Below are 17,660 nucleotides of genomic sequence, written 5' to 3'. Positions count from 1 at the left end.
AAGCATTCCACCAACATTATGCTCTTTATACCTGTGAACAGGAAACATCTTTGTATGACTGCAATGAGTAACTGCATACATTTCAGAGGCCCTCAGAAATACAGTGAGGATCAGCACAACACAGGCAAACAGAGGCAATGGATGTAGAGAAAATAAGCATTTTTAGGCATCTAGGTAACAATCAGCAACAGTTTAGTATGTTTTATTTCATTATCTGAAGTTATTTTGTATCTAAATAATTGATATACAATAACTGACATTTAAAATGCTTGAGGTAAACATGAAATACCATTAGTATAAATAAAGAATAAAAACCAAACTTAAGTGCACTCTTAACATCTGGAGCCATACGATCAGGCCTGCTTACTGCCTCTGGCACACAGTTACGAGACGTGTCCAAGGCACAACTTTCATCACCATTTCCACAGCTGGAAAATGAGAGAAACACACTTGATATCAGAGATTAAAGTGCAGAAAATAGTCAGTAAAATGGCTGTAGCTAACAGCTCCAATAGGTTAGGACCTTCTGGCTTAAAAAAGTTAAAAAATAAGCTCGTAATTTTATATTTCCTAAACAAAACACTATCCTTTCATTTGGTAAAAGATCCACAAGATAAAAAGAAATCCAGAAACTTACCAAGAACAGCAAATAACTTTACAAAATAAGCTTTGATGATATATTTTCTGGACTTACATTCAAAATAACGTTAGGAGTTTTAAATACATAATTTACAGATGCATAATTTTTCAGCCCTACAGCACCCTTTTGCCCATTTGTTCCAGAATGCATATCAAGTCAGATCTGCTTCCTTTCCTGCTGCCTTTAAGAATCTCCCCTCCCAGGATGGGATTCCACTGGAAGATGGGAAAAATAAACTGTGTCTGCCTCAAAGTTACTGTGGTTTAGAATGCTGTTTTCCTTACTGCCTTTACTACTGGAATCTCTACAGTGCTCCATGAACAAATGTGTGAGGAATCCTTGTCACAGTTTTCACCATTGATAGATCTACACCAGTATGAGAACACCTATTCCTGAATTCCTGAAACACAGCGGAATGGCAGAGCTGGAGAAAATCCCACCAGACTTCTGTATGCCAGGAGGCCCTGGGAAACTGGCATGTGGAAAACTGTTTTCTGCCAGTGGACAGAGCATACCCCAAGAAACCTGCTGAAGAAACACCATGTCCTTTTTTAATGGCTGTTCTTCAGAACACAGATGCACCATGAGTAGCGCTTCCATATCCCACAGACTGAAAATACAGTGGGATAACCTGAGATGGAGGCTGGGTGTAAGAGACCACATTCAGCCCAGGCTCACTCAGGTACAGTTCTCTGTACTGTCATATTCACCGGTCTGATTTACAAAAAAACAACAACAAAACCACCATAGTTTATATTCCACAGTGTTAGCTACAGTAGGAGGTGAAGGCATGTTCCATTGGATTTGAAACCCATCTCAGTTTGTGTTCAAAAATGGCTTTTACCCATTACAAACCAAAGCTTTTCTGCACAGGAAGTGCATTCCAAAGAAAATCTACTTACAGACACAGCTGGAATTACTGCAGCAGCCCAGGACTGCTACTGCATCCTTGTTGGCCAAACCTCTCACGTGAGAGGCCCAAGGGAAGTTTTTGCTTAAGGAAGAAATTACAAAAAAATGACACCACAGCCTCACTAGCACAGATTCATGTCTGAAAGTAAGCAGCAATATTAGTTACAAATAATCTACTCTCATAAACAAATCTACAGAGATAAAAGTAGCCTTCCAGATCCTCTGGAAGCAAAAAACATCTTAAGAAGTTATTACGGACAGCACTTCAGCAAGTAAAAGACTTTTTCTAAACAAGGAAGACCAAGGCATAGCTAATTACTTGGGAATCCAATGCAGAGAAAGCACCTTTTGCTGCTTGTATCTGAGGATTTATTTAAAATATATTTTTAATATAAAAGTATAAAATAATTGCTACTTTGACTTGGAAAAAACAGTAGTGGTTCTGATCTTCAAGCAAAAAAGTATCCAGTGATAATTTCCATTTAGTTCCTTCTTTTTCAAAAGAGATTCCTAAATGGAAAACAGGCAGGTCTATCTCTCCAGATAATACATGCCAGCTTCTGAGAACTTTAAAACAGTTATTGCTTTCATTTTCTTCCAAAGAAGAGCATAGTAGTCTCATTCCTTCTCCTGTGGCCATACCACATGGCAGTAGGATGAGCCATGGGTGTTCAGTGAGTTATACAGCGTGTAACTGCCATGGAAAGGGCGCTGGAGAAGTCACTGATGTAGGAATTACTTGGCAGCAAAATATACTGGGGAAAGTGGTGGGAGAGCTTTCCCTTCTACCATCTGTCAGACTGAGAGAACAGCGCTAGCACCAAAACCAAGTGCTAATTGCTGCAGATCCCAAGTAATTTGTATCATGCCACGCAACATGGACTGGACAAGCAATATCTTCTAGTAAATGCCAACATTAAATAAAGAGGAAAAAGCTTCTCTATCCATTCCTAACACCCAAATGTACAGCATTACTCTCCTTGCATTTGTGCAGCCACCACTCAGTGGTAAGAAGCAGCAAGCGAGAGTACTCACAAAAGGGATGTGTGTGCGGCGCAGACACACCCAGCCATCCATTCCTTCTGGTGGCAGCTAGCCATGTTATGGTGAGAACTGGTTGTTGTTTTTTTTTTCCCAAACATGTATAAACTTCTATTGAAAAGAAAATCAACAGTTTGAACATTCACGCGTGGGGGAGTCAGCATAAGGCAGGAGCAGAACGGTGGGTTTATTTTCTTTAAGTACAGGTTTATGCAAAATGGGTAACAGCTGGGGAGATGGCATCACCTCTGTGATCCAGCTGATCCTGGAGCCGTGCAAATTCAGCAAGTTCATTCAGTTCTTGAAACTGCCTGTCTGTTTTATGGCTCACCAGAGACCTGTAGAAGTGGACTGCAAAGACAATGAAAATCAGTCCAAAGGGAACCATGATAGATGTCGATGCAATGGCTGCTGCCTGTCCTGATGTGATGCTAGAATTACTGTTCTCAGCTGGGTCAAGGGGGTTCTTCTTCAGGGGAAGAAACTTCACCCAACACAGCAACACCACCTCTGCAAGAAAGAGCAAAGTCCCAATGACAGTAGAAAATGCCCAGGCAAGCTCAATGTGCCGATGCATACGCTCATGAGGAGATTCCTTTACAGAGTTGAGATTATGCACGTTGCTAACAGCCTCTATATTCGGAAGAATGCAGGTACTTATCATGAGTGCAAAAAGGTGAACAGCAACAAGGACTGTAGTACAGGCACTGAAGGCTATCAAGAGACCTCGTGGGTAGTCATGTTCTGCATCAAGCTGAACTTCTACCATGGCCACCTGAAAGGAAAGGGAAAAAAAAGGAGATAAAATTACCTCTGCTACATACTGCTTGACTACCGATTCTGATTTTAAATGACTTTAATTGCAGGATAATTAAGTATGTCATTCTAATTCTGTTTACGCTGAGACAATAAAAATACTTAATTGTTGCCTAAATGATTCTGGAACTTCACCTGATCCAAATTAATAGGCTGCACTGCACTTCAGTCTTAGGCAGCAGCTATCTCACAAGGCCACCCCTTCACATTTACTGCTCAGCTTAAAGCCAACCATCAGCATGCAGAAAATCTATGAACAGCATAGCCACCGAGCTACCTCCAGCTCATCCCACAGAACAGCTGGATTTTCAGAGTCCAAGTATGCTGATCACAAAGTGAAAGAGTTCTTTCCCATACTGCTAAAGTGGCAGCTTTTGATCTCTTACTATAGATTATAAATATTGCTGAGTGTTATGAAATGTTCTGTGTCTCATACATATGTAGAATGAATGCCATACGAAGTCATTTGAAGTAGGTATCAGTAACATGGCTGCCTGCGAGGGCTGCAGACTGCCTTCAAACCCCGCTACTCCTTTCATCTTCTGTGTGTGTGTTCTGAAGAGCAGGAGCCCTTCATTAGGAACATCACCTTTCCACAGGGCTCTCAGTTACATTCTTTCATGCAAAGCAAGTGTTTAAGCAAACTCCAAAAATTCAATTCAGCACGCTAAGATCTCAGATCCAGAAAGCACAGTAGTTACTCCTGTTTGAAATAATAATAACGTGGTGTTTACAACAGAAATCCTCCTGTTCAAGGGATGAAGCAGTATGTGAGAAACCCCAGTGAGCACCAACCTCTGGAAGCTGCAGCTATAGCCACATCACTGGGAAAGCATCTCTCCCGTGTCTCATCAGCACGGGTTTAGCCCATTGCTGCACCACGCAGATGGCTTAACTGGCACTCAGATCACAGCACACCTTCATTTTCATCAAAAACTCACATGGAAAACTGTTCACAGGCAGATGCACAAACAGTGAGTACCCAAATCTCACTACTTTGCCGGAGCGAGCAAAGCTGCACCAAGACTGGGATCCCACCTCCACACACACACAGCCAGCACGGCCTATGGCACCCCAACTCTTAACTGCCTGCACCAAACGTTAAGCCAAGGCTTAGTTACACACGTTTCAACAGGCACTCAAGGCCATTTGCCAATATTTTAATTCCTTAATTGAAAGCTCTTATCATCATAAGCCCAACCAACCAGCCAAGCTAGTGAGCAGTGTCCAAGTGCTAAAGAAAACTCCACAAGAAATTACAGTAATACATACACAATTCTTGTGTGAAGGTTTTAAAATAACCACTTCTCAGCTGTGAAAAACTTCGCAGTTGAGAGGATAAACATATGGCCGTCAGGTCTCTCTTCAGCAGGGATTGCTCTGTAAGCCCCCATGCACCCGTGGGATGCTGGGCTTCCTGTGCTGTGTTTTTCACAGAACAACTGCAAGCCTTCACCACTGAGGAGTCATTTTCATACTTATCAACATATTTTTCCACGCACACTTTCTGGTGTGTAGCTTGAATGTGAAAGCTGGGTTGCTGGGTCTATTGCAGACTCAGTAATTCCCCACTCTTGCAGGACATTTCAATCCTCCCTCTTAGTACTTACTAGGATAACAACCAAATGAGCCACTAAGAACACAGTAAGATATTTTTTTTCTCATAAAAACTGATTATTTCTTAAGCATTTCATTCACCAAATATCGATAACATTAATGACGATATCAAGCATCTGATTTTGAAGTGCAGTCAGGCTCTTAGTTGCAACATATTGGCTGTTCTGGAGCTCTTCCCATTTTAACAGCGTCAGAAAGAAATCTCTTCTCTTCCCCTTAACCTAGGCTGAGCTAAAGGAAATCTCAAATAATTACATGTAACCTAGAAGTACCCCGTTACGATTTGGCTTTTCTTAAATGCAACCAAAAGAATATCCTTACATGCAAACAGTGTAATTTAAGCAGCATCCACACATTCAGATAGCTCTGTGCAGAGAGAATCGTAGGGACATCTGACCTCCAAAAAGCAGAGGTCCAGACCAAGCATTTCCTGAGGAAAAGGACTGCATTTTATCACTGCTGAACATCTCCCTGAGAGTCCCTACCACTACGGCACCCTGACAGAACAGCTGGAATCTGAGCTTGAGGGACACAGACAAGGCTTCAGCGTCTGCGGCTGACAGATGCGTTAAGGCAGAGCGGCTCTGCCCAGGACGCCTGCTGTGCTGGCAGGCCTCAGATCGCTTCTCAGAGTGCTTTCTGAAACACACTGAGACTAACTCGTAAGCAGGAAGGGCGTGACTTCCTTCAGCTCAAACCATACTGTGCAATCAGCTACTACGACTGCAAGCATACCAACTCTGTAAGAATAATTACAGGCGGCACCAACACCATCTGCACAGTAAAGGCAGCACAGTAAGCTGGCAGCCAGGCAGGCACCACCGCACACTGCCCAGTGGTCCCAGTTTGAGAATGGGCGAACAAAGCAGAAGCCATCTGCTCACTTGAAAAACTACAGCAGCTGGAAAAATATTTCTCCTGACACTGAAGAGATCACAGCTTCATAGATTCAGCCCTCCAAGGGACCAGTGTAAAAGCTCCACACTTTGAACATTCAGGGTATATTGAGACGTTCAGCGCTGCTCATCAACACAGACAGCTCTCTGCAGACTACAGGCTCTCCAGAAAGGGGCTTGGATGTTTTTCTTAAACTTTCCCTGGTGAGAAAATGCAATGTGCCTAAGAAACAAAGACATAAGAGTTTTTCATGTGTTCACAGACAGGAAAGGAAAAAAAGACTATGCAGAAGCAATTAGTTGGACAGAGACACCCTTAAGCAAAAGGGAAACACACTCAATTGCAGTTGTGACACTAGTGTTAGAAACACCCTGAAAGGAGCAGGGAAAGCAAGAAAGCGCTTCTGTTTTGCATTCATTCAGCATCAATGGATACTTCAGAAATCCCTTCCAATGGAGGCTGCAGGATGCAGAATGCCCAAAGGATTTCAAAGCCTACTGAAGTTGATAGAAAGCCTCCACAGGGGGCACAGCAAAGCTGCCTTGTGCTTGCGCCTGGCAGAGTAACTCCTGCTTGACCTGTAAGTGAGAAATCAGCTCATGTTTTCTGTCTCCTCAAAACACCAAGGAAGTTGCTTTGGGAACCTTTCTCTGGAAACTAGCAGAAAAACTGCCAACACTTCTCAGTTGCGAGTTTGCATTCTAAAGAAAGTAAACAGCACAGGCCAGGCACCTAAAACAAAAAGCTCCATTTTTCATTATGAGGTCCCACATCTGCTTTCAAACAGTGATGCAAAGCACGAGAAACTCCTGCCTCCTTTGCTCCTGCTGCAACTTCAAAATAAACAGATGAGAACTGCTCTTGTAAGGTCACGCTTGCAATTCCAGAGCCCTGGTGAGCGTGTCTGCTAGGATCCCATCCCACACAGAGCATGGTCTGATATGTAGATGCCGATGTTCCACACAGGACTTTTTCCTCTGTGACCTCCATTAGTTTTCTATGTGACTCAAAACATGCAACCCTCAGGGCACCGATGTCTCCATGGTATCCAATACAACCTGCTTCAGCACGTTTGCCTTCACCGCTTTTGAAGTTTCTTTGAACACTTGCTATCTCACTTGTACTGCACAGCTGGCAGGTCCACTGCAAGCATCTTGCCTCACTGAATAACCACAGCATAACGTAGGCTGGGAGACACCTCAAGAGGTCATCTGTTCTAATCCCTGGCTCAGAGAAGAGCTAACTTTAACTTCAGGTCATCCTACAGATATGATAGACAGATTTATTGCAGCCCTTGACAAAGCTGTAAGTCTGAAACAGAGCTTCCTAACAAAACTCAAGGACTCTCATGACTTCAGGATGCAAGACTGGAGTTTGCATAAACTTACAGAAGCAGAGCACTCACGCTTTCAAGAGATGACTGAGTTTGGGCACGTGTCATGTTAAAGCTTTCAACAATCCTGGGTTTCACAGTTCTGGGAGCCTGAATAATACCATACTGCAAGAAATCAAACAGCTTACCCTCTAGAAGAAGCTGCTGAAACTTCAGTTCTATTTACAGTTCAATGTCCTGAAACAAGTTCATTTCACTTGCTTGTGTGTGGTATTTCCGTGTCTCATTACACTTTGAAAAGTAAAGGGAAATGCTGAGCACTCCTGACGTTTCTATCCATAGAGGAGCACTGACACGGTGACTCTGACAAACACCAATGCCGCTGTGTAACAAGAAGTGAGCCGTGCCATGCTGGTAAAGCAATTTTCATCAGCAACAACACCATTTTCTATAGAGAACTGGTCGCTGCAAATGAAACTCATATGGCCTCATAAACACAGGATAAGTTACTGCCCTGGCTTGTCGGTTGCTCATTTTACCACAGGGGGGACAGAAATTAAAGACTTGCTTCGAATTTCAGCGCTATTTCCCAGTTTTACAAGCTATAAGACAAGTTTCAGTTCCTGTTCAACAACCAGGTTCCCTCAAATTAGAAGTATTCTAGGAAAATAAGACATGAGAGACAACGATCAGAAGGAAAACAAAAGGGAGAAGTGAACTGAGAGCCACCCGTGCAGCAGGTCACATTGACACTCGAGACTCTACACTGGAAAGAAGATAACCGCTTTGTTGTTATGGGCAATAGCAACAGCAGCAAACAGTTTCTGAGAGCTCTCCCATTTAATCATAGGCTTAATCATAGGCTACATCCTTGCAAGGCTGCCCTCACCTCCTGCCCTTGGCTGCCATTCCTAGGTAAAAAACTGATGAAGAGAAAAAGACAATTTTTATATGGAGCAGTATGTGAAGAATGTTTTATAAGAAAGCTTTGTGGTTGAATATTGCATGGGGCCATCCACACAAAGAGAACTACAGACTTGTAACAGAACTACAACACCTTCACCCTGCCAGACCAGAGGCTCCGATCACAGGGTTATTTCAGTAACAGATCACACAGTTTATCTACCTGTGGGGCCACAGGGGAAGCTGGGAATGAGACGGGCACGGTGGGATCGCAGACAGTTGTGCTCCTGCAGCTGCCCTCAGCTCCTGAGCTGCCTCCGTTTGCCTGACAGCGCTGCACACACTCAGAGACAGAGGCACAAAGGCAGGCTCTGCAGTTCTCGCACCATTCATTACAAGTTATAAACAACTCATACAAAGACACTGTGCGAGCCAGAAACAGTCACAGGAAATTAAAAAAGACAAGCCAAAATGATATTACTGCTTTTTCTTTTTTTTTAAACACAAGAAGTAAGCATCACTTCTGTACTAGACTAGAATTGCAACTCTGTGGCTTGTTATATGTTTAGAATGGAAAATGTTAATATTTGCTAAAGTTACCACTGGAACAGAAGTGCACGATTTAGCTTGGTTAATAAACATGAAAATCCATTACCCACATAATCAGAGTAAATGCACCTTGAGAGGGCAGTATCTCAACATGGCACTACTTACGTTAAATCTAGTTTTTAAGTACAAGGTCACATTAGATGGCACAACAGGAAAAAACAACAGCTCCATATCACCTTTACACTCTCCAAGCAACAGCAGCCACAAGCAGCTGCTGCTAGACAGTGGGGAGGGCCCTGAGTGCCCCTTGCTGCTGCCTTGCTCATGTATAACCTCCAGACAGGGATGCTCGAAGGAGCAACAAAATGCTGCTCTCTCAACAGTAAGCAAAGAGAAGAAACCTTTTGTACAGAGAATCCTTCCAGCCGCAGTCAAAGCCTCCAACTGCAATAGCAATATAAAAGATATGTGGTGACAGGAGCTGCAAAACCAGGCTGTAAGGTTTTACTGGAGACTACAAAATGCAGCTGTTGCACATTATTCTTCCAGAAATGTGGTAAACTACAGCTAAAACAACTTCTAACGAGGGATCACTGAAGCATGCAGAATGGCAGAGTACCCTTTATTGGACGAGGACTACTCTGCCTCCAGTAGCTGCCCAGCACTGGCAGCAGCAGGGCTGGATCCTACTTTTCAACATTTCCACAGTAATAGCTGATATTGAGGTAATGTATCGGTGCAGCCCAACTCCTAGAAAAGATGACAGAAGCTGTCTTCTGTATCAGCTCTTTTAAAGGCAAGGGCAGACGGTTCTTTGACAATATCCAGTATTTCAAGCTTGTATGTTACTATTTGCAACAGTCTGCCCAGTTTGAATCATTAGAGGCATTTACAAGAGCACTCTCTGGTAAGTAACATCCTCCAAATTCTAAATATAACTAAGTCAACTACCAAGGCTGTATAATTCAGATCCCTAATTTAGGCTTGGGTTTTTTCATAGAGCTGTTAATTGGCAGTGGGGGGGGGGGGAGGGAATCTGACTTTTCCACTTTGATTGTTGTTGGGATTTAACAGCTTCCCTGTGATTTTTGGATACCCTCTGCAAAGTACTTCCAGAGGAGATGGTCAGCATCGAGGTAACACGTGGGACTGGACAACACCACCCACAGAAACCTGCACAAAGGAAACACTGAGGAGCATCACTAACATTGCTCTCCAGCCACCAGAGCCTGCATTACTTCCTCAAAGCTAACATCCTGGTGTGTAGGCACAGAACCAACACTAATTGTAAAGCAGGCTTTTATTAAAAAGCGCTCTGTGGAAATGTAACACTTGTGAGCTTGAAACCTGGCTGAGCATTTCATGCTCTACACATTGTTGCTCTCTGCAATTGCGACTTTGGCATGGATCATTTAACTGGGGCATGCTTCACTAATCTTGAGGGAAAAACCTCTGCAAAATGGCTGCAGTTAGATGCAAGATTAGTCCAACAATGAAGAACCAGTTTAGTGGGAATACACTTAGCTGGTACTAAAGGATGCAAGCACTGTTTAATAAAAGACCAAGGATCAATGGAGCAGGCAGGAACAGAGCACATTGCACCACTGGCAATTCCCAGCAATGTGCTGGGAAGTCCTGGATGTGTCTTTCAGGCTCTTTCTTCCTTATGTTGATAAGGGAAAGGGAGGAACAATGACTCTTAATTGCTGTAACAACTTTTAGATCCAGGACCAGATTGCACCACAGCAGCCCATTGTTCAGCCATCAGGTGCTGAGGAATCCACCGAACTCTGGGAACAATGCGGAGGTGTGACAGCACACAGCAGGCCCTGCTTTTGGTGCAGAAAGCACCCCTTGAGCAGATCAGCAAAGTTATTTAAAAGAAACCTAAAAATACATTAACTCAGCTCTTCTGTAACTCGATGAGGAAGTCCCAGCAGCTGACTGTAACACACCAACGGGGTTACAAGCTGATTTCCAGTGTGACTTTATCAACGAAAACAAAAGTACAACTTTCTTTGAAGGGGTAACTTCCAGAAAAATAAACACGACCCATATTCACGTGTAACACTCTGGGCAATGAGGGGTTCTGCTAAGCAGAACGAAGTGGCTTTTCCTTAATTACCCCAAAGCTGCACTGCTGGCTCCCTGAGCTCCTTGGAAAGCAAACAGGAGCCTCATCCCATAGGTCCACAGGGATCCAGACCCCACAGAATAGTTATCTAAAGAAAATCCAAGATTTGCGAGATTAAGAATTACTTCTAAATAACAGTATTTTAATTTTAAATAACGTTTTAAGATGTGGCATCCTCAGTACAGGAGAGACGTGGACCTGTTGGAGCGAGTCCAGAGAGCCACAAAAATGACCTGAGGGATGGAATGCCTCCCTGTGAGCACGGGCTGAGAGCTGGGGCTGCACGGCCCGGGAGAGCTGAGAGCAGCCTGTCAGTGTGCAACGGGGCTGTAAGAAAGAAGGGATGGACTCCTTAGTAGCGTTTGTTGTGAAAGAACACGGGGAAATGGTTTCAAACTGAAAGAGGGGAGAATTAGATTGGATAAGGAAGAAGTTTACACTGAGGGCGGTGAGGCAGTGCACAAAGTGCCCAGAGAGGTGGTGGTGCCCCATCCCTGCAGACAGCCACGGTCAGGGGATGGGGCTGTGAGCAGTGCTGGAGCTGTGGGTGTCCCCGTGCACTGCAGGCAGTGGGAGCAGGCGGCCTTTGGGGGGTCTCTCGCAACTAAAGCGATTGTACGGAATTCTGCAAAAAACCATTCACAACTGCCCATAGACGAAAGCAGAGATTTTCTTTTCCACCTTCTGCCCTCGATGTGAGAAACATCGACTGAAGCGGCCACGCTGCCAACAGCGGTAACACAGGAGGAGCGGGACGCGCCGGGACACCCCCACCTGCAGCAGCCCCAGCTCACCGCCCCCCGGCCGACACAGCGCCCTGTCACTCAGTCCCCGCGGGCTGTTTTTAGCCGCCAGAGGAGGGCAGTGACATTTATTTGACCGTCAGAGTGAGAGAGCTTCGCCGCCGCGTTCTGAAACAGCATCCTCCGCCCGGAACAGCGGCGCGGCGGGGAGCGGCTCCCGCTGCAAACGCCGCACGGCACCCCGAGGTGGGCGCGGACCGCTTCTGACCGCGCAGAGCTTCCAGCTGAAGCAACCGGGAGCGTCCGACGGGTTGGTTGCTGGACCAAAGCGACAGAAAAACAAAAACAGCAGGAAGCGCGCACAACTCCCTCAGAACGAGGCAACCCCAAGAGTTTCTCAATATATTATTTCACGCTGATCTCCAAATGCCCAAGTAAAACCCGGTGGGATTTTGCTTCTTTATTTGCCTAAAAAAAAATCACCGCAACCCGCGGTCCCGGCCCTCCCCCCCGCCGCGGGGGCTGCCACGAGGCTGTGCCATGAGGGCAACACGGCAGCGTCGGCGCCGGACGGCCGCGAGGCGGGGGTTAACCCGCGCTAAGAGCTAAATCCCCTCAGACAGCCGCCCCGGCCCCGCGCGGCCTCACACGGCGCTCCCTCAGCGCGGCGCGGCGGGAAGGCTGCAACGCCGAAAAGGGAAGCGCCGCTCCGCCCGCCCGCCCTCGGCCAGCGCCCCTCACCCGCGGGGCTCTCACCATGGCGAAGCCGGAGAGCAGCGCGGAGGTACGGCTGGAAGCCTTCAGCTTGGCGCGGCTCAGGTAGAGCTTCCGCCAGGACAGCGCCTGCATCGAATGCTCGTTCAGGCTCATGGGCTCCAGGCAGCGGAAGAGCGGGTGGAGAAGCGGAGCGGAGCGGAGCGGGCGGCACACTGCAGCAGCTCTTTCCGGAGGCAGAGCGAGGGCACCAGCTGCGCGGCTAACACCCCATGGCGCCCGGCGCTGCTGCCGGTGCAGGGGCCGCGCCTGCCGCCCGCCGCTCCGAGTCTGCGCGCCGCCGCCCGCCTCGCCCCGCCCCTCCCTGCCGCCTGAGGGGGCGCCGCGCGGCCGTTTCCCGCCTCCCGCGCTGAGGTGAAGTGCGGCCGCGGCCCGACGGCCCTGGACGAGGCGCGCTTCTAACTCCGTCGCACGCGCTTTGCTGACAGGGATCTGTGTTTTCTGAGGTAACTTTTCACACCTTTATGGGGAGCTGCCCCTGCACTCGCTCTCAGGATAGAGAAAAGGGACGGGGCAGTCGCCACCTGCGCCTCTCCTCAGAGCTCTGCTGCTAAGCCCCCCTCAGCCCACCTCCACGAAAACCTCCGGCGCTTCACTTAAGAGCTAAAACCCCCCCAGGCCCTCGCCCTCAGCACTAGGTTAGCGTTTGTGCAAACTCGTTTATCAGTGAGCGGCTGATAACAGCCGGCCGTTAGCAGAACATCTCCAGAGAGCCGTGGCAGTGCTTGTAAGTTTCTCAATCGCCAACACCGCGCAGTCCTATTTATTTCCCTGTGTTTTACAGAGGGAAAAGCGAGGCGCAGAGCAGGCAGTAAGCGGGTGGCACAGCTCCGAGGGCCGTTGCTGAAGAGGTGAGGCTTAAATCTACTGCTAAGGAGTTCTAGTAAGGAGATGGATGATTCTCGCCATAGAGACACAGGGCAAGGACCCTGCCTACAGGTATGCACAAGCTGAATCGCTGCAACAACAGTGAGGTTAGGAATCAAAAGAATGGGTGACTTCCTGTGGCACTGAAGTTTTCCACCTCAAAATAATAATTGCAACGCACCTAGAGTATCTTTGCTTTGGTCCTCTTAACACCTTTCTCCTATTTGCAAGATTGTTCTTTTTCTTATATCTAAAGGTGATGACAGAACGTGCACACACAGATCACAGCGCTTTTCTCCCTATTTACACCACCAAACAGCACATGATAGCCAAGGAAAAATCCAGGCAATTTGAAGCCTGTAGATACAGCGCTTGAAACTACCTGGTCATAGATTCTATCTCATTTTTCTCTCAGGAAATAACCAGAGTCGTTCTAAAATCAAAAATATCTGTTGGTTAAACGTTTGTCTGCAGGATAATTGAGAGACCTCTGTGAAAAGCACCTTAACTCAGAGTTCCCATAATAAAAGCAACCCTGGATACTGTTTGCTGCTACTTCTCTTCCAAGGGTGACAGTAAAACTCCATCGGAGCTGTGTGAAAGGCAGCATACAACAGTAGTATAAAGTATTACTCGCTTTTATGTGTTTTAAGTCTTAAAATGAACAACAACAAAAATCAACACCACACCTCTTCCATTTACAACTAAAACAGTGTACCCATTTTCTTTCTTTACATCCCATTTTGCACCTCCATTCTGAGATATAAACTACGCGGGATGATTCTCTTATTTCCAACCCTAATTACTCACCACTACACACATCTCTCTCCTCTAGAGTTAGCTGAAACGATGAGTCACTCGGGCTTAATTAACTTAGAAATGCTTCAGGGAGTTCTGAAATCATGCGGGAGTTCAAAGCCGGGGTTTGTTGATACCTCGGATGAGTGCAATAGCAGAAGGCCGCCAAAAGGGTGTAGTCCTGCACTCTTCCTTCAGCTCACCTCATTCACCCGTCCATCCTGTAAACTACACCACCCCGCTGGCTGCAGAGCGAGAGAATTGACATGACAAAAATACAGAGGTTTTTTTTTCATATTGAGTTAGTTTTGTGTCGGATCAGGTCGCTGAACCGAGCGAGCTTCCCTGTGGGTACGCAAACACTAGCTTTAATGTGGGACATATATGCATAAGAAAGGGAATTGGCCCCTTCAGCAGCTGGCTGCTATTGCCCCTAGTTAGAGGTAACATTTTCCCATTCTCTGAATCATTTTTGCATGAACACAGTCATGGAAGTGGCAGAAGCCCCAAGTTTCTTCTCAGAGAGCCCTCAGAAATCTGTACACTGTCATATAGACACTCATGAAGTTTTCTGCTAAAATTGTATTTGGGTATTTTTTTTATCTTACCCCTGGTAAGAAACCACGATGTGGCCCTGGGGGGAAATGAGTCCTCAGCCCAGCTGCCAGCAGTTAACGTGCATCCTGCAGCACATGGCCTTGATACTGCTCTAAATGGCTTCATCCTATCTAATGCAGCTGTGGATGTGATCCTATACATCCTACCACCCTTTTTTTTTTCCTCAGTTCTTTTAAGTTTGTGACTTTATGTTTTGGTACTAATACACGAAATTGTTGCAGTAGTATTTCAAAGGGAAAATGAATTGTAGCTTCACTGGAATCACTTGTCTTTAAACAAGGTTACAAACATGTTTTCTATGTTTGGAGGTTTATAGATTAAAACTGATATTTCTGAAGCATACTTCCATATTTCAGTCATGTGCTCCAGTGTTTCCAGGTGTGTGTGATTAACTCAGCCCTTGGTGGGTTTGTTTGGTGCACCGAGAGGCTCCGATAGTCCATGTCCCCCCAAAAAAGATTGAGAAAAATGACTTGATTTTCTTTTATGTCTATGTTCTGTCTTTGCTGGTGGACTTCTGTAGACTGGATGGATGATGTGTTTTTTGTCTGATGAGTCTCTGGTAACGTCCATTTATCTTGTACAAGTCCTCTGCCCTCAGTCCTACAGATGTACACATGCATTTAATTTTAAGATTGAGTAATCTTGGCTGAAAGGTCAGCATATACATACATCTTTTCAGGATTATGGATTAATAATGCGCTCCATATAGCAGACATCTGCAACCCACACTTCAATATATAACCCACACAATGCTTCTATATGATAATAAAGTTCAATCATCTGCAAGTAGGGAGATGTTAGAGAAAGATTAAATGATTTCTCAAGATTCTGCGAACAGTTGTTGGCAGATGCAGAAAGAGGAACTCAGTGCCTTAAATCCCGTGTTAGAGCCCTTTTCAAGAGCCAAGTCCTGCCTTTATCCGTGTGCTGTGGGTTGTTACAATATGGGCCGTTCCAAAGAGATGAGCAGTGAAGCCCGCAAAGCTGATTTTTTATGTCCTTTATCATAATAGTGAATATATTGATACAGTGCTTAGAATGTAATTGATGAGGTATGCGAGGGGAAACTGGATGCTGTGTGCATGCACTGCTGCTCAGCAGAAGCAGACAGGAGTAGCAAAATGCCCGATTTTAAGAAAGAACTCCGTCTAAGTGATCTGAGAAAGGCTGCTTGAAGTTTGCTGCTGAGGTTTGTACTGCATGGAGCAGTGACCCATAACTCTTGGGGGCTGCGAGGACCGTAGCAAAGGTAGAATCTCATTTAAGTCTCACATCAACTGCAAAAATTATATGTGTGAAAAGCGAATCAGAGAGAGGAGTGCAGCCGATGCCATCAGCCCGTGACCCCGCGATGTCCCCTCTGGTGGGGAGGGCTCCAAACCTGCTGCCTGCCCCGCAATCGGATGGTCCCAATAGCCGTTCGGCAGCAATTTAGAGTGGGTGTGAATTGGAATTCTAGGGATGACAGACTTTGGGCGGCAGTAACTGCAGTTATGCTTGATCTTCCTGTACCAACTGCGACGTTAGGTGCTTTTAGGACTTCTTCAGCCCCCAGACGAGGAACTCCTTTCCCCCACCGCACGGCGCTCAGCGCTGGGTTTAAAGCCCCACTCGCTGCCCTCCCCTCGGCTCTGTGCGCTGCCCGCTGCCACCCGGCCGCGGTTCCCTGAGACCTGGCGCAGCGCATCGCCGCCCCTCCCCTTCCCTCCCCCCCAAAAAAGTGCTGGTGCAAACTTGCCCAACTCTAGCGAGACCTTTAGCAGCTGCCTTTTGTGTTCCCTCCTCCCTGTTCGGGCCAAACATGCAGGACAGGAACCGTTGACAATTAAGTGATGAAACTCTCCGAAAAAATGAAGACGGAGAAGGACTCTGGAAGAAGATTGGTGTGTAGCTGCCTTCGGTCTCTTTCCTATTTGTGCCTTTTAATTGATTTTGCTTAATTGTTCGCACAGGGAGCGGGGCAGGCTGCAGAGCGCCGTAGCTCTCCACAGAGCAGCGCAGACACCGGGGGGGATTTAACAGAGGGGAACGGGAGAGGGTACAGTATTATTTCTCCCCGTGGCAGCGGCTCGGGCCGGTGCGTGTTGCACCCCCCGACCCCCACCTCCGGGCGTTGCTGCGGGGCGGGAGCAGCGGCAGCGGCACCGATCCCCCCCGCCCTCGTTAACCCCTTCCTCTCCCGACTTTGGCTCCGGTAGAAGCGCGCAGGCTCCGGCCGCGATAAGGGGGTGGGGGGGGAATCCATCGCGGCGTTACATAATGCGCCCAGCTTTTAAATCGCGGCTTCCGGCGTGGCTATGGAAACCCCCGGGATTATGTAAATACCGAAACCTTAACGCTGTGCTCGGGGGTAAATGATACCCCCTACGCCCTCTGGAGTGGTCCCGTATTCACGTGCAGCAAAATAACAACTGGCGGTGGGGACACGCGCGTCCCTCGCCCCTGTTTAGCTTTTCCCGCAGCTCAGCACCTGTTAGCGCTGTCAGGAGATGGAAAAGGTGCAGTACACGGCCGGGGCTCGCACCGGGGGAGGATTGGCGAATTTCATGCTCCTACCGCTGATCGCATCACTGTCCCCGCCGATCCCACTTTTCCGCCCTGTGTGCTTTGTGTCTTGCAGCGGCCCATTGGCAGGAGGAGGTACGATGAGCACGAGGACCTCTCGGACGTGGAGGAAATCGTCAGCGTCAGGAGTTTCAATCTGGAGGAGAAATTAAAGAGCAAAACGTACCGCGGGGATTTCGTGCACTCTATGGACGGGAAAGGTACGGCCGCCTCCACGTGTCGTGCATCGGGGAGCCGCCCCCTGGGCCGGGTACTTTGGCTGCGGGTTGCACCCACGAGCCGCTCACAGGCCCGCGGCTTCCCCACTCGCTAAGTTCTTTGTGTTCCCAGCTCGTGTTGAGTTACCGGAGGGGCTCGGTGCGCCCGGTGCCGGCGTCCCGCGGGGGCAGAGCCGCAACCCCGAGTCCGGGGCTGTCACCGAGCTGCTCTCCTGAGGGCTCTGTCTGATCC

The 17,660-nt window shown here is 47.2% G+C and overlaps 2 protein-coding genes across 13 annotated transcripts in view; one reads left to right on the top strand and one right to left on the bottom strand.

The window, feature by feature from the left end:
• Nucleotides 1–186: 186 nt before the first annotated feature.
• ORAI1 (ORAI calcium release-activated calcium modulator 1) lies at nt 187–17,420 on the bottom strand. Of its 3 annotated transcripts, none has more exons than NM_001396339.1 (2): nt 17,116–17,420; nt 187–3,368 (listed from the first exon to the last, which is right to left on the bottom strand). In NM_001396339.1, exon 2 carries the CDS (start codon nt 3,360–3,362, stop codon nt 2,802–2,804), a length of 561 nt encoding a protein of 186 aa, NP_001383268.1. In that variant the 5' UTR covers nt 3,363–3,368; nt 17,116–17,420; the 3' UTR covers nt 187–2,801. The 3 variants fall into 3 exon arrangements, with proteins under 3 accessions (NP_001383268.1, NP_001383267.1, NP_001025829.2); NM_001396338.1 differs by having other exon boundaries at nt 17,202–17,420; NM_001030658.2 differs by lacking the exon at nt 17,116–17,420 and adding an exon at nt 12,342–12,625.
• Nucleotides 12,699–17,660, top strand: part of KDM2B (lysine demethylase 2B) — a 104,869-nt gene continuing 99,907 nt past the window's right edge. For 7 of the 10 annotated variants that reach the window (XM_004945557.5, XM_040648400.2, XM_004945559.5 and 4 more), the window contains exons 1-2: nt 16,382–16,528; nt 17,266–17,410. In XM_004945557.5, the coding sequence (XP_004945614.1) occupies nt 16,478–16,528; nt 17,266–17,410 (196 nt within the window). In that variant the 5' untranslated portion in view covers nt 16,382–16,477. Of the gene's footprint in view, nt 12,806–13,143; nt 13,299–16,381; nt 16,529–16,924; nt 17,144–17,265; nt 17,411–17,660 lie in introns of those variants that run through there. The other 3 variants (XM_046901254.1, XM_025155631.3, XM_004945556.5) reach the window with 3 other exon arrangements.

The sequence above is a fragment of the Gallus gallus genome, chromosome 15 (genome assembly GCF_016699485.2).
Source record: "Gallus gallus isolate bGalGal1 chromosome 15, bGalGal1.mat.broiler.GRCg7b, whole genome shotgun sequence".
NCBI lineage: Eukaryota > Metazoa > Chordata > Aves > Galliformes > Phasianidae > Gallus > Gallus gallus.
The sequence above is the reverse complement of the archived record's forward strand: the minus strand, read 5'-3'. Positions and strand labels throughout refer to the sequence as shown.